We start from the raw sequence: 25,649 nt of genomic DNA, 5'->3' as shown, positions 1-25,649 counted from the left end.
AGTGGATTGTTTTGTGTGTTACTGTGGACAACAGAATAGGAATATCCACCAATGGATCAAAGCTCGTAAATGTTCTTCAGCATTGTTATGACTTTCATTTGTTCTCCATTTTCTCTGTTTTATTAGCAATCTAGAAATGGAGGAAACTTTCCATAATAATTCAATTTACACCCTGTCATGGCTTTGAAATACTAATTCATTCTACAGAGTATCAAGCATATTCTACTGCTGCAGGTTTTTGGCAGAATGCAGGTTTTTTAGGTGCAATACATTTTTTGTGGCACAAGCAGTATAGCTTTACACACAGTTTTATGGAAGCACATATAAGCATAAATAAATAATACTGCCAACACATTGAAAAAGTTGCTTGGGAAGAAGAGATCTGTGACACTGATTTCTTTTTAGCCATATGTGCCTTCAGGTACCTTTTCAGTGCCATTAGTGCCAAACAAGAATATGGGTTGATGTCTTTTTTTTTCCCTTATGCAACTTTTTTTAAAATGAGTGGGCAGCTGTCTTTAGTAGATTCATATTTCTCATATTAAATTAAACACTTTATTAACTATAAACATTGCTAGAAGAATATTTACCAGATCAAAAATAAAAATGATTTTCTAGCAGGGTCTTTTATTTCTCAGAAGCCTTTCTCTGTCTTTGAGTGGAGATCGATAAAGTTGTTACGTCACAATACTTTTTAAGGGGGGGGGACAGAAAAATCTGGCATAACACAAGAAGAGCAGTTCTTGTAGTTGTTGAGTTCCTGTTCTTCATTATCTCCTTGTGCTGTCCTGGATTTAATTTGGCAGCTTTAAAAGTTCTTCATCTGTTTACTATCACAAAAACCCACCCACATGCAAAAGTCCCCAAATCTCAGAAAAGTTATGGATGTTAAAAAAATAAATAATCAGGGTACTCCTACCATGTAATAAAAAAATACAAAAACAACAATCACCACCTTGGAATAGCTGCAGTGTTTGCCAAGTGTGCCAAATCATGAGATGTTTTTATGATGAGGATCAATGTCAGATTACGGAAAGAATGATACACACAAGCTGATTTCACTTATAACTTGTGAATGTTGCTTTATTAACTCAGCTCCTACTTCAGAGGGTCATTATTTTATTTTCCCATCACTCTTAAAATGTAAATTGTGTGGTTCATTTTGGCTATTATTATAAAACCTGACTGGCCAGATTGAAGTGCCTTTTTTAATGTCACATTTCTTTTCCTTTTTTTTTTTTTTTTTTTTAATAGATGACAACTAATCTTCCTCCTCCCAGCTTCTGTTACATTCTTACTGTTCAGTCTGGTGAAATACATGTGGAAGTGGATGAGGAAGAGCAGATTTCTAATTTGTACCAGCCACCAGCTGTTCATGGTCTAAAGGAAATTCTTCAGGTAGGCTGCTTTAAAAGTCTGATGACAAATGCTTTGTACCACTGAATTTCTGCTTGTCTCATTCCCTGTTTTTGTACCGTTATTTTCAGATCGATGGTTGTAATGAACGTTGTAGCTTTTGGGCACAAGTGCTATACCTGAGGCTGCAGGTAATCTTTTCACTTAGTGAAGAAATCAACATAAAATCAACTTAATGATGTGTGAAAGGCCAGCATTTATCTTGTTTAGGGGAAAGAAAAACTTCCTGTATCATCTTCAAGAGCTATTTGTGCAGAATTATCACCAGGTCTAAAATGCTTGTGAATGGGTAAGAAGGACTGCATCTTACTGCAGTTGAAGCTGCATGGTTTCAATCCCATTTGCTCTAGAAGCTGAACTATACTTGAATAACTTGCTATCTAGCTAGAGATAATGTTTCACTGTAGTAAGGAAGCTTACAGACAGTTGAGACTTGCAATGAAAATCAATGTACTGTCCTTAGATACATAGCAAGAAGTTCCCAGTCAGCAGAATGGGGATAGAATTGAACAGATGACAGTTATATAAAAAATCAGTTTTGCTCTCTGCATGCAAGTGGGTGGACTATTTTTGTTGACTTCAATAGAAGCCCCTCAGGCAAATTTGGCTTTTATGGTCCAGCTAGTAGAAAGGAGGAACTCTTAGGTAAATACATCTGCCATCCATACTGTGTTGGAAAGCTTATAATTATGTTTTATTTATTTGTTTCTGAATGATGCTACAATTTTCTTTCAAAGTGTTGCTAACTCCCTCAGTAGTTAAAGGAATTTTTTGTTGCTGATTTATTTATTTTTTCCTGGCGACTGGATCCTCAGTACAGCCAGCCCTGAATTCTGGTGGAGAATAATTTGCAATTGTCCATCAGCTCCACAAGAAACAAGTGTGAATCAAAGCATATGGACCAAAGACAAAGAAATTCCAGAACGGCCAGCAAAATAGCTGGGGATGCTTCCCACCAGCGTGAGACATAAATTTAGTTTGGTCTTGTCCTCTTGCTTCAAAAGCCAATGCGTTGTGATTTGATTTTGGGGCGGGCAGTACTTTTAGCTCCTGTGATGAGGGGTATCTCTTGTCACTCAGCCGTGTTTTCTCTGCTGAGCGCATGCAGCGTATTTACCAACATGACAGCAAAGCATTTGCAAACGTGGGAAGTTATGTCTACCTTGATAGGACCTTCAGGCTGCTAACAGAAAGATGGGCACGTACATGTGTGGACTTCTGTTTCCAAGCAGCCTGTTCAATTTAAATAAATAAATTACAGACTGGTGGTATGCTACCCAAGCATTTTTATATTTAGGTACATCTACCTATGTCTGAGACACCAGGGTTCATCAATATTCTTGTGTAGAATCACTTCATCACTCCACTAGAGGGAAGATGAAGTATGCAGGAACAGTTGTGACTTTGAAGAATGGAAGCTTATCTAACACGAAAAAAAGTCTGTAATTTCTTCTTGCTACTAGGAAGTTTACTGGGTATTTTTCGTTTAGTGAACAGTAAGCACTAGATTTTCATGAGTGAATATGACTGCTCATGATTTTTTTGAAAGTAATATTGGAAATCAATAGCAATCTCCTTTTTTTCTGTAATACTGCTGGGTAACACTTCTAGAAACATAAAAAGCATTTACCTGCTGTTAGTGTATCACTTTCCTAATCCTTCCAGAAGAAGGTCGTGAACAGCAGCTTGTTTACTGCAGTTACCTTCGCCAAGACGATTTATCCTTCATGTGCAAAATCATCAAGTTATAATATGTGAGCTAGGGACTACAATTTGCTTCGTTTAGCAGGTCTGTTATTATTAGGTAATCTGCTACAGGAGTTAAGTCAAAAGTACTTTAAAAATAATATTTATTCTACGTAGCAAGAGTATTCTGAGATGCTTCGTTTGTGTGAAGGAGGAATGGAAATACGCTTTTATTATTACTCAGAATCTGTACTGTGGTACAGAAGGAATATGAGGAAATATATTCCATCTGTGGTTAAGGAGCTGTCCTTCCTTATAACTCAATCCTGCTGCTATTTGTCTGTTCTGTCCTTTCTGTTCAGAACAAATTGTCACACACAGCAAGATGATGATTTTATACTAACTTGTGATTTTTTGCTGTTATTATTATTTACTTTTTGGATGACTCTTCTGAAAGCCAGCTTTTAACGTGTTAGGAATTCTCATGGGACAGCTGCAAAAAATCTTTCTTTTGAAGATATTTTAATGGTATCTGTACGGAGGAGGTACTCAAATGCATACAGTTATGAGAAAAAGAAAAAATGTAAATGCGATTGCCAGCATATATTAAGGCAGGACCATAATATATGAGTTACAAGTTTTACCAGCCATTATTTCTAATTACTGAATTTGTTCTAAGAGCTGCTAGCATGAACAAAAAGTTAATTTTAGCCTGGTTAACACTTTCAGGGTTTGAACACAACTGAAGACAAAAAGTTGGGGTTCTTATTGCATTACCTTGTGCTAGGGAAATGCAACTTTGAGAATAAAATACTTCTGTGATACGTCTCTCCAATCATTGTAGTATTTAAATTTCATTTGAATGTTTTAAGTATGATTTTTTAAGCAACAGATTAATTAAATAGTAACAAAGCCTTTTTTTTTTTTAATTAAGAAAGTAATTTAATTTCAGTTAAATATTTTAAAATACTAGAATCTTCAAAATTAGGAGTTGTTTGGACTGGTAAATATGCAATATGCTCAAGTTATTAAACTTGTTTTTCCTAAAGTATGGGAAAATTCACATGCGTGTAAATATAAACTTCATGTTTAAAAAAAAAAAAAGGAAGAAGAAGAAGAAGAAAAGAACAGATCGTCAAATTGTCTGGTTTTGTTAGAGATCCTGGACTAAACACTGATGTCTGCATCATGTCTATGCAATCTGTCTTGCTCATCATCCCAGTGTGAAAATTAAAATATATATATATAATTATAAATAGTGTAAAATTATGAATTAGTAATAACTATTTTCAGATATGAAGTCTGACATTAAATTTAATTATTTTTTTGTTGTGACATCACTAATTTTGATGTACCATAATTTAGTTGCACCAGAGTATTTTCATACCTGTCATAGTCAGAAAACTTACATTGTCATTATGGATTCTTGTGTTTCTTAATTATAAGATTATCTATTTAATTATAAGTTATCTACTTTTCTACTTTCACGTATCATTCAAATATTTGGAGATGTATTTATTCAACAAGAAACGTGCAGCTTTGTAACTGCAGTACCTATCCACTGCAAGGAGTGGAGGTTTTGAGAATCAGATAACACTGCATGGAAAATTTGCTAAATAATAGTAGTGGTAGTGTTAGCCTTTCTTTTTTTCCAAGGGAAATATTATGCAAGACTTTGTTCATAAAAATGGTCAATTAACTTTTCATAAAATTTATTTTCAGATCCAAGTGAGTAAGACATGATAGTTGATAGTGGTAGAGCCAAGCTCACAGTGGATCAATCTTGTAAAGTTAATTTAAGGTAGAGATGTTACTCCATATCTGCATTAAGGAGTAATGAGGAATTCCAATAAAACTTTAATTCATTTTTGTGTACGGGCCCTAAGCGTAGTAATGTGTCGGTTTTATTGGTTGCTTAAAGATGAAGATGTTACTTTAGTCTTTCCTTCTTCTAAAAGTTAATGACTACATTCCAATTTAGTTGGTTTTTTTTTGTTTGTTTGTTTGTTCTTTTAAATCGTAGACAAAGCACAGTATTCCTACAAATCAAAGAGAGATTTTGTTGTTTGTGACTGACTTCACACTGCAAGATGTAGCTCACACAATTCCAAAAGTTGTTGCTGTGTCAATTGCTGCATCATGCGTTCTCAGTACGGAAATCATAGAAGCCCTCAGTGCTGCCTCACGACTCATCTTCTTCAAGGATGCCCTGTGGGGAAATGGTAAGCTTTACATGTGGTTTTGAAGCAGTTGGAATTGAACTGAACTAACACCCTAATCTATAACACTGTAATATGTGGCCTACAGAGACTTTCACTCTCACTTGAAGATGAAATGTTACAAGTTTGGGATGAGAAATTTGAATGGGGTTGTAATTAGAAATTTTCTGTGAGATTTCTCTTTTGTATTTTTGGTTATATCTCCTATGAAACTGAGAAATGAAATTATCCTATGGTATGTTCACCAATATTTCTGTCAGTCTTCCTTGATGACTGTTGAATCTAAAGACCGGTATCAATCAAATCTGCTAGCTGACAGAAGACTCAGAAATAGTAAGCAGCTTGGTTTCATTTGTTTTGGTATTCTTGCAGAAACTTGTTTTATTGAGCTTACTACTTCTAAAAGGAGTAAGACAATGAATCTAGAGACTTGCATGTCCCTAGACACAGAACTTTTCCAAACTACCATAAAGCATCTCAGCTGTGAGAGCCCTTCCCACCATACAGGTTCTGTGAAGTAGTTCACTCTACATTCATTTTTAGTTGCTCATAAAAACGAGGCTCGCCCATCATTCTGTGTGGTGCATCTGTGTGGGGAGGTGTAATTCACATCTCTTGCCTTCCCTCACTTCCAAGATGCAAGTGGATGGGAAGTACCAAACCGTGTAAATAGCCATGTGTCCTGTTGCTGCATCTGCTAACCGGTCTGTTTTCCCTTACTAGCTGAGGTTGTACTGGTTTCATGCAAACTGAGCCACGCACCTCTGCTTTGGAGAGTAAAGTATTGCGTGCATCTGCTCTTTGTAATCTTTAAAACAAAGTAAGACCACCTTGAGGGGTGTCCAAGCTTATTACTGGGGGAAGAGACAATAACTTTGTGTTTCCAGTGTGGTACAATGAAGTCTGCATGGGATTTGATTCTCTTTTGCCATGTTAGATTTTTTTTTTAAAATCTTTTCCCTGGGAGTCACGAAGTGTAACAAGAGCATGCTGCATGTATCACTGAAAGCAAAATATTTTGTCATTGAGAAAACCTGATGGAGTCTGTCCATCTGTTTAGTAGCTGGCAGAGATCGTTGTCTTTATTGGCCATGACAATTATCATGGTCACCTTTTTCCCTGTTACTGTACTGAGTTGAAATGTCTTTGTTGGCAGGTAGGATTATTTGTGTTGAACGTACTGTTCTCTTATTACAAAAGCCTCTTTTGTGCTCGGCTGCCGGTGCTGACCTCAGTGAGCTGCCTGGCCCTGTCAAACTCGATGAGCTGGATTCTGCCACACAGGCCAATTCCATTTGTGCTGTGAGAGGTTCGTATGGCCTTTTTTGAAATGAATGTGGTTAATTATTCGTGTTCACTTTAATCTTTCAGGTCCTGGTATTGATTTCTTGCATAAGCAGGGTGCAGGAATAAAAAAGCACAGTATTGCTGTAGATCATTGGGATATGTAAGTTCTTATGCTTCTTCCTGGGCTCCATTTGTCTTTTGCTGGCCAAGCTCTGCCTGGCTACTGCTCCCACCCAGAATAAAGGTTTGATGCACGGCCTGGTTTATTATATTCCTTCCTTCACCATCTTCTTTCAGGAGCCTTCTGTTCACACCAGCCTTGTTGGTATTGGCAACAGTAAGGTATACCAATATTTTTCAGGCAGGTGGAGAAGATTATGTCAGCCAGACTCTGAGCAGTAGGGGTTACTGTCTGAGTTCCCTGGAGCTCTGCTGCAATGGGGCAATTTAATATTTCACCATAGTCACCTAGCTTAACTTGGCCAATATTTGCTCACCAGCCACTTTGGATCATTGCTGTGTCTAATACTTTAGTCCTACCACTAACCATGCAGAAACATTTCTTACAGTGTAATTTCAAATATTTCCTAATAGTACAGAAAGATTTCATACAATATATTTTATAACACTTAGTCCAGTCAAGTTCTTAAGCCCCCCCAAATGCATAGTGCCTATAGGGAAAAGCCCTTAAAAGCCAGGTACTTTCAGCTTTTAAAAACAGTTTTCTCTCTTAATTTAACTCTTATGATTCCAGTAGCCCTTGTAGAAAATTCTTGATACTGTTTTACGTTTACACTTCGAAGTATTCACCTGAATGTTTGAGAGGCTTGAAATAATAGCAAATAATGATTACAAATGAATCCTTCCAGCTATAAAGCAGTACACTGAAAAGTCAAATTTAAGCTACTTAAAGCTATTACTAAACATACCTTCTCTTAGAATACATCTACAGGTTAGTGATGCCTCTGTGATTGATATATGATCACCTTGCAGTGACAGTCTTGAACTCTGCATAACAAGAAATAAGCACAACTACAAGCACTGTAAGCCTCAGTCACTATGTATGTCCATCTCCCATTGATACTGTGAGTTACCTGAAGGATATTTCTGTCACTGAGTAGGAAATACTTTTTGGCCTTTTCTTTAACCTCTGCAATATTTATGCTAAGAGTTACCACTTCTCTGCTCTTGTTTATTGTAACTAGGTAGGGGAAGTGCCTGTCTGCTTTTGACCCATTGACAGTTTGTATATAAAGCAAAATTTGAGTCCTTTCCTTTTTCAGTAGAGCAACGAAAATACACCTTTGTGATCCTGTGTGCAAACAAGTACTTTACTTACCTGGAGGATTTCATGTTACCTGGCCAGTCCCAGTACACTTACATAAGAGGTGTCATGCTTTCCCCGATTTTTTATTACAGATGTAAGAATGACAACAGGAGAAATTAATCCCACAGTCTTGTCTTGCTTAATATGAAATTTGCCTGGGGTAGCTGTTACCAGTATGTTCCCACAGCTTTGTACCAATGTAGAGTGTAACATATCTTTATGTCTATGCTAGCTATATATAGATTATAACCTCACTTTTTTGTGTAACTAAAATTATTTAATAAAATTTAAGATATATATACGCTGGTTTGGAATTTGTTTAGCTACTGCCTACAGGTTTCTACTGAAGATGTGAAACTAACAGTATTAGCATTGTTTTGTTGGTGGGAACATATTGATGGTGTAATCCATAGAAGAAAAACTAACTTCTCCAAAATTCACTCACCACCTCTCTCTCACCTAGAGAAAAACTCACAGAAATGTTAATCTGGCTTTCAGTGAGAAGCAAGATTACTTTGTTAATTGTTTTTCTTTGTGCCGTTCTTCCACTTGCCATACTTGTAGTCACCTACGTGTTCTGTACGTAGGCTTCCTCTCACCCCTCAAAGGGGCTGCAAATGCTTCCTCTACCCCTCCTTGAAGCATTGCCCCTCCCTGCTCTTTTGCCATCATTGCTGCTCCTCCTGGCTCTCAGGAGGTTGGCAGTGTACCTTCTCAGCCTTCACTAGCAAAACTTCCTGGTGATCAGTGGAATATCCCCTGCTGCAAACTGTCTGTATTTGTGTCAGTGTTCTGCTCAGTGAAGTCTCCCAGTTATACTCAGTCAAATCCTCCCTTCCCCACCAGAAAGGGCAACGCTGTAATCCAAACAGAGCCGCCGAGTCTGTCAGAAGTCTTTCTTTCAGGGAGGTCTGATCATACCAGCTCTGGGATGCAATATGTTGCTGGTCAGCAGACGAGTGAGAACCTGGGATTGCTTCCTCCTGGAAACTTTGTTCTTCTTTCAAAGATGAGTCTGTGTTTCTCACCTGTGAGCTCAGGGTTGATAATTTGTTTTCTCATCACTATTCATTGCAAAGTAATTTCCAACCTCTTTTTGCTGTATTGTAGGAGTCAGGATCACCCTAAATGTTGGCAGTTCATACTGCACAGAACTACTTCTCCTCCTAACCATACTTATGAGCAAATTCTACTTAGTTCATACCACATATGTTGTGCGGGAATATTACATGATTAATGATGTTTGCCTAGTGTATGATTCACATCCAGTGATTGAATTTTGACACTGCATGTTTTCATATTTAAGCCCTTACTCAGTTTTTTTTTTTTTTCTGTTTCCCTTGTAACAGCCTGAACAAAATGGAGTAAATCATGTTACCTCACTCTCTCTTTTGGGTTGAAATTTTTCCCTTCCTATCTATTAATCAGGGTAACTGATTGGCAAAAAATAATAATATCTATATTCATTTTTCAAACATTTCAACCAGAGTGTTACTTTAATCCTCCTTTGCATTCCTCACTCGAGACCTGTTTTTCCAGGTGTTGTCCTGATTGAGCTATTGTCAGTCTCTTCTTAATGATGTCAGCCACAGCCCAGAAAAATAGAGTAGAGGTAAAAACCTAATTTTGGCTATGTGCATTTCCATTTAAAAAAATAGGATCTTGGGAGAATATCCAAAAGGTTTGTGAAAATCAAGCAAAATATAAATTCTTGACAAAGAAACTGTTCAGCTGCTTAAACTTGAGTGATCACTGTGCATACAGGATGCAAAAGGCTGTCACTGGATTATTAGATCTGTTGCTGTTTGGAGTTATGTTTGTTCTGACTTCAGTGATCTCTGGTGGTTTCATGAGGGAATTCTGTTTTCATCAAAATAAACCTCTCCCGTAGACCTAATCTCAGAATGATCCTGGTTCATCTTCAGATGTAATTCTGTTACTTGTGCACTGGCATTCCACAGTTGCAGTATAGCACAACACTGAGGGAAAAATTAAAAGGCTTAGAGAGAAACAGATCAGTCAGAAAAAGGTTTTTGTTTTTAATCGAAATAGTGACTTTTTTGTAAAAAAAGAAAACATAGCCAGCAAAATTGTAGTTTTTTTCTTTTCCATGAGCAAAGAAAACATGCCTCTGTTGTGGCAGGAATCATTTACCTTGCAAATGCCAATAGAAACTCACAGGTTATAACAGGAACTGGAGAATCAAAATTATTTTTGTTACATCCCAAGAGGTTAAACACACAGAATTGCAGTGTAATCCATGGAAGGGGCGGAGAAAGAGAGAGAGAGAGAGAGAGAGAAGATTGGGTTATAAATGTAATAGTTGAGAAGTTGGTTTCCTGATCTTCAGACTTGTTGTCCTTTGAATTCCTGAAGGAGAATATGGTTTTGTTGTTTACGTGTAGCTCCCTCCTTTCTGACAATCCTTGTCTCTGACAGTCCTTGTCTCAGGAGAGTCAGGAAAGCTGAAGATTAAGACCCTGTTTCACAGACAGTGTGAATGCTCCCTAGTCTCCAAGGGCTTATTTCATTGAACATATTACATAACTGCAAGGTTCTTGCTCAAAAGAAGCTGGAATTTTTAGTCCTTGCATCTTTTGTACCAGACTGAGAGTTTATTTTATGGTAAATTTGTTCTTAGAGCTGATCCACTACGTATAGTTCAAAATACTTTAAGTATTTTCTCCATAAACAATGCTAATTATTTCAGCATACCATTACCATAAGGCATAATACAGTGTTTAAAAGTCTTTACTGGCTTCTCATAAAACTCAGAATGTTTTTCTTGCCAAAAGAATCAAAGCCCCTTATAACAGTCCTAAATGTCTTTGGCATTCCCTTCTTAGGCACACACTTAAACCAGTGGGAAAGATCTAATCTCTCTTAAATCAGTATAAATGAAGAATAACTCTATAGGTAATGGAATTTAACCTGCATAATTGTTTTTGAAAACGATTGTGTCTTCTAATTGGTTTGTGTTTCCTAAATATTGATATCAAACAATCTGGCCTGATGATTTTTCTAACTCCTTATTGCCAAGGACATATTGCAGGACCAATGAGACCAAAACAAGCAAACAAACAAAACAAGCAAACAAAACAGAAGAGCAATAAAACCCTCAAAACAGAACAAATGAGCCTGTTTGGAAAGTTAATCTTCAAATATCCACCTTTTGATATTTTTAAAATGCCATGCTGTCATTCCTTGGTGGATGGATGTAGGAGAAGGCAATGAGACTGCTGGAGAAGCTTAGGCTTGCTCTGACCCCAAGAAAGGAAGAGTCTTATTCTTGAGATGAAAATATAAAAGGGTCAAACATGACCCTTTTTTTGTGTGCCTGTGTTTGCTAGGTTGCATTTAGTATTTTAAAAGGATTTCGTTTTCTGTAGGTACCATTGTCGGAGTTAATGAGAGCACTGCCTTCTCCTGGCCTACGTGTGACAGATGTGGCAATGGAAAGTTGGAACTGTATCCCCGGGACAGGTGAGAGTCAGGGTGCTCCTTAGGATTCCAGGTGTTCTGCAGATGTAGCCATAACAGCAATAGGTGATGCAATAATTCCTGCAGGCACAGACTGCACTTTGTTCCTTCCTAGAACTAAGACGTAGTATTTTTATTGCTGATGAACTGATAAAGCCAGCAAGGTTAGATTAATTTATTAAGAATGATACAAGAAGATATGAAATGGTTTGAATTTGCAGTCACCGTGTTTTTCCAAGCTAATTTTTTGCTTAAAAAGGTTTCATACCCCTCTGCATTGTAATAGTAGTAGTTTTAATGAACACACCACATAAATCACAGGCCTGGCTTTAAGCTCCTTGAAAAGTAGCTTCTTGTGTACCAACATTTTTCTACCCAGCGTTGTTACCCTGCATACCACTAATTCACCTCAGTTTTGTGCCGCACTGTGATCTGAGCTGTATTTTACATAAATGGAAAATGCAGACCAGTTAGAGCATAAAAAGAAGGAAAGGGGGTTCTTCCTGTTGGAAAAGCTTACAAACAGCATAAGGAGAAGCAGGGTGACTTCAATCCTGTTGAAACATACACCATTTTCCTAAATAGGAGAAGTTTTACTGCATATGGTCTGTTATGTATAACCTCAGGGGGGAAAGCTGAAAATATAGCAACATAATTATTGTCCTATATTACACTATCATGCAGAAAACCAGGAGGTATGCCTGTACACATAGTAGTGTTGTTTGTGATTTTATTTTAGTATATTCTCAAGAACACTTTTGCTTTGTTTGGAGAACAATGTAGCATCAGCACTTATTTAAGACCATATTCCAACAAGCCCTTATGGCTGTGCTTAATTTTCTGCATATGGCCTAAGTGTGTGCTGTAAATGTTGAGTGTCTGCTGAATGAGGACCTAAATCAACAAGTCATTTAGGCCAAATCTATACCTTATTTTTCCCCTGTCACCATAACTTTTAGAAGGTTATGAGATTAATATTTGATTGCATTATCTATAAATAGCAACCTCCCCCCCATGTTGCTGAAAGTTATAAAAAGAAGTTCCTTTTGCTAGAAGAGTTTAGGTCCTCCAAGAAAGTCACTCAGGTCCACCAACAGAGGAGAGCAATTCGCTGTTATCAGCTGAATCTCTGAACCAGGCTTTTCTACTACAAGTCTACTACCAGCAAAGCAGTTAGAGAATAAGCAAGTTGTTTTTTGTTTGTGTTTTGATTTTGTGATTGATAACTTTTCCGTTCTCTGTGTTTTTCCATCATTATTTGCATGCTTCAGAGGATTGCTGTATTGCAACCAGTGCTCTGAAGTTGTTGTTTCACCAGTTTTGAAAATGCAGTTGGAAGTCTTCTTGAGTTGTCCATCCCGATCTCAAAGTACAGTAAAAGTAAAGGTATGGCACGAAATGAGCTAACATTTATTGAGTATAATGAGGCTAGATATGTAGACACATAGCTACTCTAAATTACACTTTTATAAACAGCTCTGTTACAAAAAAAAAAAAAAAAAAAAAAAAAAAAAGAAGATGTAAGAGTACCCCATAATTTAATCTGGTGCTAGGCTTGTGTTTCATTGGACTGAGAATCCAATTCCCAGGTCTTGTTCAAGTAACACAGTCACTGAGTTCACCCCAGGGTTTCCAAAATGTCAAATGCATCAGGTCCAATTGAAGGGCTTTGCTGGGTTGGGCACTTGGGAAACTTTCAGGCTCCCATCCTGAGCATCATTTGTCTCACCTCTCCTCTTCTTTTATGGCTGGAGAAACAAAACCATGCTATTGAAATCATTAATCTTTGTTTAATGTGACTGTTTGAATCTGCAAATACAGTGTCTTCCTATACATAAAATTTTTGTCATGAACAAAACCTGTTAATTTTCCCGTTCCAGCTGCTACAAAGAACAATCTCTTCTCTCCTGAAGTCTGCTGCCAGTGAGGATGGGGTACGTATAGTAGGTGTTGATGAAAGAGAGTTTAACTGCGTAACTTACTATAGAGACAGAGTCCAGGAGGTGCTGTGAATTGGGCGAGAAGGTATTGGTGCCACAGAAATGGCAGGGTCGTCTGACAACCCCTCACACTGGGCTCTTGCCAACATGTGGTCAGGTCAGCCACGACTTTGGCAGGATCCTGAAAACCTCCGAGGATGGAGACTCCACCACCTTTCCAGGCAGCTCTTTTCAGATCCACAAGAGGAGCTATAGGAGATTTCACTGGAAATACATTTTTTTTCTCGTGTGCAGCCTGGGACTGAGTGGATTTGAAGCGTGTTAGTGTGCTCCCAGCAGAGAAGAGGGGTGCCACTGACGGGATTTACAGACAGCATTAGCTCAGACATGGATCTGCAGAGCTATCTGCAAACAGCAGTGTGTCCAGACGTTCAGAGCCAGTATGGGCAGTGCTAGGCTTTACTCCGTTTTCTGGCTGAAAATCCAAAGGCAGCAAGGACGCAGTCCAAGCGTGCTACTTTTCCAGGCTTCTAAACCCTATAAAGCACAACCGCTTTCTAACAGCACAAGTATGAAATTACTGGCGGGCGGTAATACTAGAAAAAAAAAAAGCAAAATGCATGCAAAGTAATACTTTGCAATTGGGATCTGTATAAACGAAATGCACGGGGCTCCATGGGCTAAAGTACAGTTTATGTAATCGCGAAGTAGTTACTCCTTCAGTCGGAGCTATCAGCAGGGCCCTGACATTTGGCACAGTGACCCAGATTTATCACAGGTAAGCGAGGCACTGAGGGCAGGTGCGGGGCTGTCATTGGCTGCCAGGTGATCAGTAGAGGAGGAGCGGCACCTTCAGAAAGGGGGCAAGCCCGGGTAGGAGCTGGAGATCCCCCCTCTGTTGTGCTGGAGAGGGGGTACAAAGGTCTGCTCCTCTACCTAATTAATCATCCTCGTTAAATGTCTTCAGCTAGGTGACATGCATTGGGGTCATTTTGCTTTCTCTCTGTTACACGGTCTCCTAGTCCTTTGCAGTTACATCCCTGTGGTTTTAATGTGATTTATGGATGATATTTAACGTGGAAGTTTCTTGGAAATTCTTACGCGCGAGGGTGTATATTTCATTTAAGCAAAGAGATATGAGAAATTTCCAAAATACATTTGCTCTTCTAATAGCAGTCAAGTCTAGCTCTTCTAGAGGATGTGTCTGGTTTGTTCCAGGCTGACAAAACATAATCCTTTTTCTATTTATTAGCATTCAGACAACCTCTTTGTCACGTTTCAGTTTTTATAATGCCATCTAGAAGACTGGCACCTTACAAACAAACTGGTGGTGGTGTTTCTTTTCCTAGCTGAAATGCAGGGATGGTTTTTTCCCTTTTTTTTCATAAGCATTTCCATCTCAGAACTGCTGCATTTTAAAAAGAAGCATGTCTCCACGCAGATTAATCACAAGAAACACCACTTCAGTTGTTGTTGTTTTGTTTGTTTATTTGTGTTTTTTTTTTTTTTTTTTTTTTGGCCAGTGCTGCTGAAGTTTCTAAGGGTGTAGTCTCCTAATTACTTCTTTTGGCAGTGAGGTTGGTTTTAGCCGCCCCTGGCCGCTTGTTCCTACCTTGTGGCAGCGCCGCAGTCGGACCAATGTGGCTGGTTGTGCAGCTGCACGGCGAGTCAGACTGCAGAACTGGTCTAGGATAAAAATAATCTGGGGGGAAAAAAGAGGTATTTGTACCTCGAATCAGGCAGCAGATGTGGTCACCGCATATGGTCAGAGGCTGGTCCTAGGTAAGTATCGCAGACGGAAGAAATGCAGGTGAAGCTGCTCCGAGAGACCCTCTCAAGCCAGGTGCCTGCAGTCAGTGTCACCAGTTCTTGTGTTATCGTGCTCTCTGTCATCTGAGAGCGGTCACCCCAGCCCCGCAACCCCTTCCCCACACAGATCACAGCAGGACAGCTAACCTGCCCCTCCGCTCGCTAACTAGGGGAGCCGTGTAGGTGCAAATGATTGCAAGCAAGGCACGACGTGATGTAAAATGCAACATAAAGCAGGAAGGGGATGGACAATGGAAAGCTACATAACATTTTTCCTTCAATGGGTCTGTTGGCTAAGGTAATCAGGACATGCTGTATGTGCACATTCCCATGGTGTGTGAAATCCCACCAGTGTGAGAAAGCACTAAAGGTTTACACTTCAGCAAGACAGAGTTCAAGCTTGCAGTAGCTTTTTTTGTTTTTTTAAACAAGTTTTTGAAAGCCTGGTAGAGAAGTGGCACTTTACACAGGAGCGAGAGCTAATTATCCCGAGTGCAGTGTGTTCATTCCTTCCATCAGTCCTATCGCCACTTTCCGAGTGCTTGAAAAAAAATTGTCTATTGGAAGAGGACCTCGCACCCTGCGTCTTCTGAGCCGAGCGCTGCTCAGAACAGAATGTACGGGACTGTTTGTTTTAATCAACATGCTTTTATCACTCCAGAGCTATGAGGTGAGGAGCGTGCTGGGAAAGGAGGTGGGGTTGCTGTGCTGCTACGTCCACTCCGCGAGCAGCCAGCCGAACTGCGTTGGACTGGAGGAAATTGCTCTTCTGGAAGCTGTAAGAAACTGAACTGGACTGAACTGCAGTCAGCTACTACAGTATCTGTGGACTTTGTGATGTGGTTATCTGTTAACTGTTGCCACAGATAATGTGTAATGGGAGTGCGATAAGTACTAAGATAGTTTATTAAAACTGTGATTTACAACGCACAGTGTGCTAACACTGAGAAATGTATTTATAAAAATCTGTTCGGCTTTCCGAACTCGTCCTTTTCTGATCGGTTCAGGATTTGAGGCCACGGTTCTTCGGTGCGTTTTTTGTTTTGGAGCGTGAAAGGTCTTGTTCTGGAATTTTGAACGGTTGTGATTTTTATTTTTGTTTTATAATGCTGTATTTATTATGTCGATGGAAATTATTTTACTGATGTTTTTGAAATGAACACCTTGCTGTTCGCCACGAGCGCTGATGTAAGCCGAGGGTTTCACCGGCAGATTCCCGAAGTGTTGCCCGCCTGCCTGCCACGGTGCCATCGCTAATTGTAAATTGTAGTGTTTGTTATCAGCTTGCAATAAATGTGACAGAGATTTGAACAAGGCGTATTGTAAAGCATCAAGCATAAAAAGTTAATGTTTCACAGCCGATTGCTGCCTAAGCATGGAAGTACCACCTTATCTGTAGCTTCCCACAGAGCGGGTGTTTCATTGTACAGTTTGTGTTACGTGTAAAGAGTAAAGTGCTCTGTCGGCCACACCACTGTCCTCACCCTGACCGTATGGAGAGGCCGATCACAGGTCTAACAGTCCCGTCAGACAACACCAAAGTATTCCCATGCGGTCGTCGTCTGAGAAGCGATACGAGAACTGATGTGAGAGCTCAGGCTGAGATTAGGGATTTTTTTCATCCCGTTCCGTGGTAATTTACAAAAATCTCCCAGGTCAGAGGATGAGGAGTGAATGGTTTTGTGCAGGTCCCAGCAGGAGAGGAACAGCAACCTGGCTGCTTCGGTGCTGGTTCCCGTGGCCAGGGGTGGAAAGCCTGGCTGGTGTACGCAGAGGATGCTAAAGGAAGGGCCAAGTTTTGAGCCCCTTTTTTTTCCAAGCCCTCTTTGTTTCTTTCCCCAGCCTCCCCGCCCCTTACCTGCCTCCCCACCAGGCCAGGCCGGTGCCACCCAAGGGACCATCCCCGCCACCCTCCCTGCTGTCCCCCCGCCCGCAGGACACACGGCAGACGAGAGCAGACTTGGTTTCAAACGCTTTTTTTGTTTCGTTTTATTATTATTATTCTTAGAAATGCTGTAAAAATTGATATAAAAGGTCGGGCATGCTCAGTCTTTGTCATCCTACCGTCTAAAATACATGAGGGCTTTGAATCATGTTAACAGATGTACCATAGCTGCATCAGTACGAGTAAAATGTAGAAAAGACAAACAAAACTACCATTACAAAAATAATTTAAGGGGAAAAGGGGAAAAAAAAAAAAAAAAGGCGTTTAGCTTCTTTTTTTTTTGAAGGGTAGGGTGGGTGGGTTTTTGGTTTGGGTTATTTTTGTTTTTTTTTTTTTGGTTTGAGTTTTTCGCGGTGAAAGACCCAGGCATCGCCCCGCGTCGCCGCGGCACTCGGGAAGCGGCCGCGCACCGGCGGGGGCTCCACCGCGGCCGCTCCTTCCTCCTCCTCCTCCTCCTCCTCCTCCTCCTCCTCTTCCTCCTCCTCTTCCTCGCAGTCCTCCTCGCCCGGCCCGAGGCTGCGCGGCCCCGCGGCTCGTCCCCGCGGCCCCTGAGGTATGTGTGCATCCAGCCACGGCCCCGTGGCGCCGTCCCTGCGGTCCCGCCGGGCTCTCCCCCCCCTCCCCAAAATCCTGTTACCGGCAGTCGGTGCCCGCGGCGGGCTGCAGGAAGGAGGCGCCGGGCAGCTGCTTGAAGAAGTGCCTGAGGCTGGTCAAGTCCCGGGTGAGCTGCTCGATCTTCTTGTGCAGCTTCTCGTTCTCGGCCGACAGCTCCAGCAGCTTCTGCTGCATCTCCTGGTTGCGCCGCTTCGCCTTGTCGCGGCTCTTGCGCACCGCGATGTTGTTGCGCTCCCGGCGCTGCCGGTACTCGGGGCTAAACCTGTCCACGCACTTCTTGCCCCCGCGCTCCTTGCCCCCGGCCGCTGCCGTCGCCGGCGGAGGAGCCCCCCCTGGGCCAGGGCCGGCGGAGGAGGGCAGGGGGGCGCCGGGGGGAGCCGGGGAGCGGGTGCTGCAGCTGGACGGGGAGCTGCTGCCCGGCGGCTCGGGGGAGGTGGGCGGCGTGGGCTGCCCGCTCAGGTTCATGATGGTCTGGGCGCAGGTGGCGATCTGCGAGGGCAGCAGCGACGAGGAGAGGTCGCTGTCGCTCCAGTCCGGCTCCTGCTTCAGGGCGCCGCGGGAGGACGACGACGACGACGACGACGACGACGACGAGGAGGAGGAGGCGGCCGAGGAGGAGGAGGAGGAGGACGAGGAGGAGGAGGCGGAGGAGGCGGCGCGGGGCTCGGCGCCCAGCAGGGAGCCGACGGCGGCGCCCAGGTCCTTGGCGGGCAGGTACTCGCCGTAATCCCCGCCCCGCTCGGGCTTGTGGTTGCTGTTGAAGAGGTCGGCGAAGAGCTCGTCGTTGCACAGCTCCAGGTTGGGCACGGCCGACATGGAGTCGATGTAGGAGCTGAAGTCGATGGCGCTCTCGTCCTCGTACATGGCCGGCGCGGCGGCGCTCAGCTCGGCCAGGTTGGAGCCGCTGCCCCCGGGGCCGCCGCCGCCGGCCTCGTCGCCGCTCATCCCGCGGCCGCCCGGCTTGCAGGCGGCTCCCGGCCCGCCGCCGCTGCCCACCTTGGCGTCGTAGAAGTTGGCCGGCTCCAGGCACCAGCTCCTATAGCATGCCGGCGAGTCCAGGCTGTAGAGGGCGGCGGCGCTCATGGGCGAGCGGTTCGCGGCGCCGCAAGGACGCGGCCAGGGGGCTCCGGGACGGGGGCACCACCCGCTGCTGCTGCGCGCCGCCCGCAGCTCCAGCCTCCGCAGGTGGCTGCTGCTGCTGCCGCTGCTGCTGGTACTAGTGCTGGTACTAGTGCTGCTGCTAGTGCTGCTACTGCTGCTGGTGCTGCTGCTGGTGCTGCTCCTGCTGCCCCGGCTTCGCCTCGCCTCCCGGGGGCCGGGCGCTGCTCCCCTTGCGAGCGGCGGCTGCGAGGCTGGACGGCGGCTGGAGGCCGGCGGGGGCAGCGCGTCGCGGGACCTGGGAGCGCAGCCGCCCGCTCGGTCCCTTCTTATACGGAGCCGGCCCCGCCTCCTGCCCCAGTGACGGGGAGCGGGTGTTCCCGGCACCCCCGGGGACCCGGGGGCGGGAGCGGGTGGGGTGCGGAGGCCGGGCTCCGCCGCTGCCCCGCCGGGAGGGGGAGGCTCGGCCCGTCCCGTCCCGTCCCGTCCCGTCCCGTCCCGTCCCGTCCCGTCCCCTCCTGCCCCCCCCCGGGGTGCGCGCAGACAGGCGGAGAGGCGCTGCCCCCCTTCAGCCCTTCCTCCTTGGCGGCACCTGCCCGGCGACCCTTAAAAAATATATATTTAAATATATAAATTTACATTAAATTAGAAACCCCCGAGCTCTCCCGCTCGGGCAGGTGAGGCGGCACCGCTGTGTCCCCCCTCCCTCTCTTTTCTCCCCAGCCCCTATCTCCTGTTTGCTTCCCCCGGCGGGGTGCGGAGCGCTGCCACCTCGTGGCCCCGGGGGGACGGGGGCAGGTTGGAAGGGGACCCCCGGCGCCTGCCCCCTCCCCGCATCGCCCCGTCCACCCCCCCCGGGGCCACGACATCCCCTGTTCCCTGCCCGAAATCCCGCAGGCTCGGCTCCTGCCGGCCCCACGCGAGTCCCGCTGCGCTCCCCAGCACCCAGGCGCCCTCCTGAGGCACCGCGGGGGCTGTCACCAACCCAAAGAAAAAAAAAAACTTTCGGAAGCTCTCTTTTTAGGTTTATTTAGTTACTTATGCCGCTGTTTGCCGAAGCGTGAATATATTGGCAATATATACTGCTAGCCATATAGCCATATATTGGCTATAAATAGCTGGGACAGGACTGCTGTACACTCGCCGTCTAGCTATAAACTCCTCGGGCAAAGACTTCGGAGAGCAGCATTAAGTGTGCCCCGTCTGGCAGGTGAGGTTTGGCAGGGAGAGGCTCTGCTTTTCCGGCAAGAACAGCACTGCCATTAAATTCACAGGAACACCGGGCTTTGCTCTTCGGGGGCTTGATCATGCAGCCTGCATCCAGGTGAGCATTAGGCACTGAATTTGACAACTTGACAGTGACAAAAAGTAGATTTTTTTTTTTCCCCCCGGACAATTCTCTTTGTCCACATCAAAAAACAGTATGCCCAAACACCCAAATCCAGTTCTGTGTGTTGTTATACCCTGTCCCATCCACACACACATCCAGCACTGGGGTATATCAATGCTGCATGACTCTGCGCAGCCCACCCATCACCCCAGCTGGAAGCTAAGCTGGTTGTGTTTGTTGCTGAGCCCACCTGACAAGAGTAGCCCTCAGCACAGCTTTGTGTGGGTCATGGTGTGAAGCACTGGGGTTTCAGTACACCTGCAGCAAAGCATCCAGGAGCAGGTAAGTCAGTGATACTTGCTGCTCACCAAAATGAAGGACTTCAGTCCAGGTGGCTTTTGAAGAGCTCCAAGGAGGAGCTCCGCAGCCTCGCTGGGCAACCTGTGCCGGTGCTCCATCACCTGCACATAAAGCAGTGCTACCTGCTGGCAGAGCTTTGCCTCATGCACCAAGGCACCCGTGAGCCTCCTTAGCAGCGAGGGCACGGTGCTGGCTCATGATCAGCTCTCACGGGCAGAGAAGCAGACGCAAGAACTTGAATCCCTCACCCGGACTGCCAAGTACCTGAGCCACCAAATCCTTGCTTCTCTCCAGGGTTCGGTAAGTTTTAAGGAGCAGTAAGAAACATTTTAAGCATCTGAAGTTCAGAAAGCTTTCTGTAAAACCTGTTTAAAGTTCCTGCTTGAGCAAAGAGGAGCATTTAAACCTGGCAAGAAAGGACAAGAAGCTTTTCTCCAAGAGGTGTTGGAGAGGAAAAATAATACTTCGGTCTGGAGTGCCAGGCTGTGAATCCCAGGAGGCTGAGCCCTTGAGGGGGCAGGGATTAAAATCACAGAAATAAAGAGGGGGGCAGGCTGCAGGGAAGGAGAGGAACCAGGGCAAGGCTTCAGCCTTGCTTTAATCCTCCCTGTCCTTCTCACCGTGCTCTCTCTGGCAGCCCCGTGAGACATGCAGGACCTGCGCCAGGGGGAGCAGGAGCCAGGCGAGGCTGGGCCCATGGTGGCCTTGCGGTGAGGCAGCAAGGCCGCAGCAGCAGCAGGGCAGTGCGAGGGGCTCGGCCTCGCAGGAGATCACACACGGGTGTTTGGGGCACAGGCTGCAAGCCAGGAAGAGCCAAGGGAATGGCACACACAGGCAGGGAGGTGCAAATTGCTCAGGGAGAGGCAAAAATCTGACAATACGTTCCCAGGGATGGGGCAGGACCAAAGGCCGGCCTCCTTGTGCTCTCACACTCTTCTGTGAACCCTTAGAATCACAGAATCGTAAAGGTTGTAAAAGGCTTGCATTGGTTCCAACAGGGATGTCACACAACCGAATTTGCAGCTATGGCTTCTGCCTAACCAAATGAAATCTTTCAGTGTCACACGCTGTGAGTGCAATAGACACACACACTGCTTACCCTCTCCCGTCCCACCAAACAGGACAGAAAACCAAACCAACTAAACACCCTACCCATGTGCTGTTGGTTTAAGGCAAGATACAGCTATTTGGTAGCTTTGGCTCAGTACTAGGAAAGCTGCCAGGGTTTGTGGAGGATGACCAGCATGCCACCATTTTGTGCTAAGTGCCATTTCTTGCAAGCTGTGTAGCTTAAAAATGAATTCCTTAAACCTCGAGGCATCTACAAATTAGATGTACAGTGTTAAAGAAATGGCTCAACACACCCTCATTCGTGGGTCAACACTTGGTGGTGGTGGGGAAGAGTTTTAAGCAGTGGTAATAAATCCCTGCTTTAACTCCTTGGTTTTGAAAAATGTGGGTTGGGGAGAAGTTTCTTCAAGTGTAGAACCTCACTTCCCTAACTCCAGGAAGCAGCTGATCAAGCCCTTTGCTACGAGGACATAGGAGATGCAGGAATCTCCTTTTTCCACAGCTGAAGAGAAGCCCAAGGAGTTTGTACTTGTGGAGATGTTGTAGGCTCCTTCCCACACCCAAAAGCATGTTGGTGCTATACCAAAGCTCAGCCACAAATACCCCAAGCTAACCTTTAAATTGAGGGGCTGTGGTGGGGACTACAGAAAATCACAAGGATGACAAGCAGCATACATGAATTTATTTTTCATCTAAGAAATGACACTGCAGGCTGCTGCAGGTTGCAGCTAGATTTTTCCTATGTGTTCAGCAGTATGATGTTTAATTAGAGAGAAATAAGACTGACAGAGATGGTGATGACTAGCTTAAACAGGATTACTACTCAGTACACTAAGAAAAATCTACAAAGAATAGATGCTAATGGTTTATATAGCCTTTTAGATGCAATTAATGATTTCCCAGATACAGTCCACATCTGTTTATTTAATCCAGGAAAGAAGTAGCCTACCATACCTGTAGATAGTTGCAAAGTTTAGTTTTGCATCATGAGACCTGAGGCTGTCTCTGACTTTGAGACACGCATCATCCTAATTCTTTCTGGAAACTGAACAAAACCACCCCATAAAGCATGCAGCCCAGCAACTTGAGGTTTTCCTTATGTCAGTACTTTTCTTGCTAGTTCACAGGTTGGCTTTAGCTTTAGCCCTTCCATTTAACTTCTGTATTTTATTTAGAGCACTCAAATGGGGAAGGCAGCTGCAATTTACATATGTTGGAAGTTATTTTCAGACTTATTTAGCTGCACAGACAAAGCCCAGTCTTTTACTCCTCCATTAGGGTAATTGCACTTACTTTGCATGGGAATGGTTTCTGCTGGTGAAGAGGCAGCGGTATGATGCTGACATTGCTCCGGAGCTGCTTTGTGAAGATGACAAATACATCACTAAAAAGAGTGAAGTAGCTGTGGCTTCAAATTACAACACTTACTTTAGGGCCAAAACCAACTTTTTAACTATTTTGAGATTTTTATTTCTTAAATGTTGTAGGAATGTTCTAAGCTTTCTGTGTTGTCAGCGCTACTGTCACCTAGCAGTTGAGGCTTGCTGCCTGGCCCAAGAACCTCTGGATGCTGACAGGAGGGAGAGGAGGGGAGGAGAAGGATGTGGGTTCACTACAGCCTCTCTCACCTGGAAGAACAGGGCTGTGCCCCTGCTCCACCCCGCTCTACACTCCAGCTCAGGGCACCTCAATCAGCTTTGGATCAAGCCCTGCTGAGCAGCATGGGCTAGGGAAGCAGAGAAGTTGTGCTGCCGATGGTATCAAAAGTCATTACACAAAGAGCCTCGTTAAACTATAAACCTGAACTTTGTCCGCCATGGTACGGGTCAAAGTACCTAGTAAATATCTAAGGTATGTGCCAAAAGTGCAATTTAACACCTCGTATGATCAGCCACTTCATTTCTAAATGTCCCTTCGCCTTTTCATGTAGCTTTTTATTGTGCTTTAACTTTCTCATATTTGCAGTGACACCAAGAAACCCAGGCTGCCTCAGAGAGCCAATCGTTAGTCATAATGCCACCTGCTTTATTGGTGCCAGAGATGAAAAGAACTAAATGCACCGAGACGCAGGACACACATGTGTATATAAAAATAACTATACTGCACACCTATGGAAAAAAACCCTGTCTGTTCATCATCACCTGCATAAGTGGGTAAATTTTGGTGTTTTCAGTGATTAAAGTGCCCTAAATCAACTTTAAGAGCAAGCAGTAAATCTCAAGGTTTATTTTTATTTTTAAATAAACGGTCTTATCTGTAATGTTTATTCTACAAAAATACGAGTGAACAGTATTTTTAATAAATAAATCCGATATAAAGATTTTGAATTTTTGATTCATAATGTTAAGTATTGACAAACAATTGATCATATTTAATAAGAAGCAAGGTAAAAAACAGTAGTTGCTGGAAAATGTTTAGAACCAAAAAAAAAAAAAAAAAGCACTACTGAACAGCTTTTGCCCTATTCATTAGTTTTCTGCCAGCAGACTTCCCAGTCTTGAGACTTCCACAGCCTTTACCAAGGACAGATTCCTCTGCTCTCCAGCTGCAAGGTTCGCTTGAAATCGGTGCCAGAGGCAGCCACAGCCTCAACAGGACTGAGACTACCCCCTTGCCACAGAGGCAGGAAGGAGAGCTTGTAGGTGGTGAAAGGGCAAAGACTCATTTTTATTATACCTTTTATGATAATTATTAAAAACATAAATGGAAGATATCTTTGACAGTGAATTACAGGTAATAAACAACTGCGATATTTTAGAAAAAAAAATCTTGCCACCTTGCTGTCTGTGCTGCACTGCATTTGCCACCAAGGTTACCTGAAAACCGGCTGCCAGAGAGTAAGAGCCAACTCTTGCATGACTTCTCAGCTTTGTCATGAGTAAACACCAAAGTGCAGCAGACATTATTCTGCTGTGCTGCAGTTACAGCAAGAAGCTTACAGTACTCTGCTGTGCTGCCAGCGCCAATGTCTGGCTTTGGCCAAACAACTGATTTGGAATCAATAAAACATGAGGAGCATAGACCTCTGAAGTAAAGAGGCACAGACTAAAATCCCTGATTGTTAAAAGCCAACCTGCTGTAACAAACTGGCACGATCTCATCATTAGTTTCTCATTATCCAGTAATGAAATAACCATCCAGACACCTTAGGTATCTAGAACTAAACACCATTTTCTGATCATTTTTAGCATGTGCTTTACTGTTTCTGTTGATATTATTTCTTAAGTAAAACTAGAAGGTTCTCATGTGTGTGCAGAATGGCTTCAGTTGACTGCCAGTAAGGCCTCTAAACAAACAAACAAAAACAAACACAAAGCACACACTTTTACTACAAGGATGCCTACAAGTCCAGAGGGTACGGATTCGCGGCTCTCCTCTGAATGATCAGAGTGCCTTTCAAATCACTCTTAAAGCTCTCTGCAGGCCCTGCCAGTTCTTTCCACACTGACTTTAACACAAAAACAATAAAGCTGCTTGGGTGCAGAACCACGTAAACAAATCACTATTTAAACACAGCTTTCATACAAAAATATTTTCTATATTAGTCAAGTTAACCAATGATGATAAAAGTGGTTAAGTGGGTTTTCCCATTTTGGCCTTAAAATGCTGACTGGCTGCAGCTGTGCGTTGGGGTCCATCCCCCTTGGCTTTAGAAAGTCACCCCTCACATCCAAGGCTCCCATCCTTCCCAGACTCTGCCAAGAACGTTGGGGTCTGTCGCTTGATCTATCAGGCATCTCACTTGGGTTTCTTCTGACAGTCCGTCCTCGGGCTCCTTGGCTCTGATATTATGATCAGTGTTACCACGAGCCACAGCTGCACAATCATTGTAGAAGGATGACTTCTCATAGCCCAGGCGGAGCTCATCACTAAATAGGGAACACAAAAGTAAGTTCTTATTAAGAGGAACAAGCCAAGGAAGTCTTAGGTAGGGGGTTTTAAACTATGAAATGCTACTTGGACACCATTCATGCAGCTTTATTTTTCAAGACGTGGAGTTCAATAGTTGTGGAAGTCTTGGCCAATCAAAGCTGGGTGATTTCAGGCGTCCTTTGCTAGTGAATAT

The 25,649-nt window shown here is 43.7% G+C and overlaps 3 protein-coding genes across 5 annotated transcripts in view; 1 reads left to right on the top strand and 2 right to left on the bottom strand.

Moving 5' to 3' along the window:
- SPIDR (scaffold protein involved in DNA repair) overlaps positions 1-17,336 on the top strand; it is a 203,117-nt gene extending 185,781 nt beyond the window's left edge. The window contains exons 13-20 of one of the 3 annotated variants that reach the window (XM_082752974.1): positions 1,255-1,398; positions 1,488-1,547; positions 5,126-5,324; positions 6,478-6,630; positions 11,325-11,418; positions 12,687-12,801; positions 13,296-13,349; positions 15,826-17,336. In XM_082752974.1, the coding sequence (XP_082609100.1) occupies positions 1,255-1,398; positions 1,488-1,547; positions 5,126-5,324; positions 6,478-6,630; positions 11,325-11,418; positions 12,687-12,801; positions 13,296-13,349; positions 15,826-15,954 (948 nt within the window). In that variant the 3' untranslated portion in view covers positions 15,955-17,336. Of the gene's footprint in view, positions 1-1,254; positions 1,399-1,487; positions 1,548-5,125; positions 5,325-6,477; positions 6,631-11,324; positions 11,419-12,686; positions 12,802-13,295; positions 13,350-15,825 lie in introns of those variants that run through there. The other 2 variants (XM_082752975.1, XR_014316874.1) reach the window with 2 other exon arrangements.
- CEBPD (CCAAT enhancer binding protein delta) lies at positions 17,125-18,945 on the bottom strand. The gene has a single exon (XM_082752976.1). The coding sequence runs from the start codon at positions 18,805-18,807 to the stop codon at positions 17,743-17,745; it is 1,065 nt and encodes a 354-aa protein (XP_082609102.1). The 5' UTR covers positions 18,808-18,945; the 3' UTR covers positions 17,125-17,742.
- A 3,371-nt stretch (positions 18,946-22,316) lies between these two features.
- Positions 22,317-25,649, bottom strand: part of PRKDC (protein kinase, DNA-activated, catalytic subunit) — a 79,319-nt gene continuing 75,986 nt past the window's right edge. The window contains exon 86 of the mRNA XM_082752973.1: positions 22,317-25,452. Within this exon, the coding sequence (XP_082609099.1) occupies positions 25,248-25,452 (205 nt within the window). The 3' untranslated portion in view covers positions 22,317-25,247. The remainder of the gene's footprint in view (positions 25,453-25,649) is intronic.

This window comes from Aythya marila (assembly GCF_965140915.1).
Source record: "Aythya marila genome assembly, chromosome: 2".
Classification (NCBI taxonomy): domain Eukaryota; kingdom Metazoa; phylum Chordata; class Aves; order Anseriformes; family Anatidae; genus Aythya; species Aythya marila.
The sequence above is the reverse complement of the archived record's forward strand: the minus strand, read 5'-3'. Positions and strand labels throughout refer to the sequence as shown.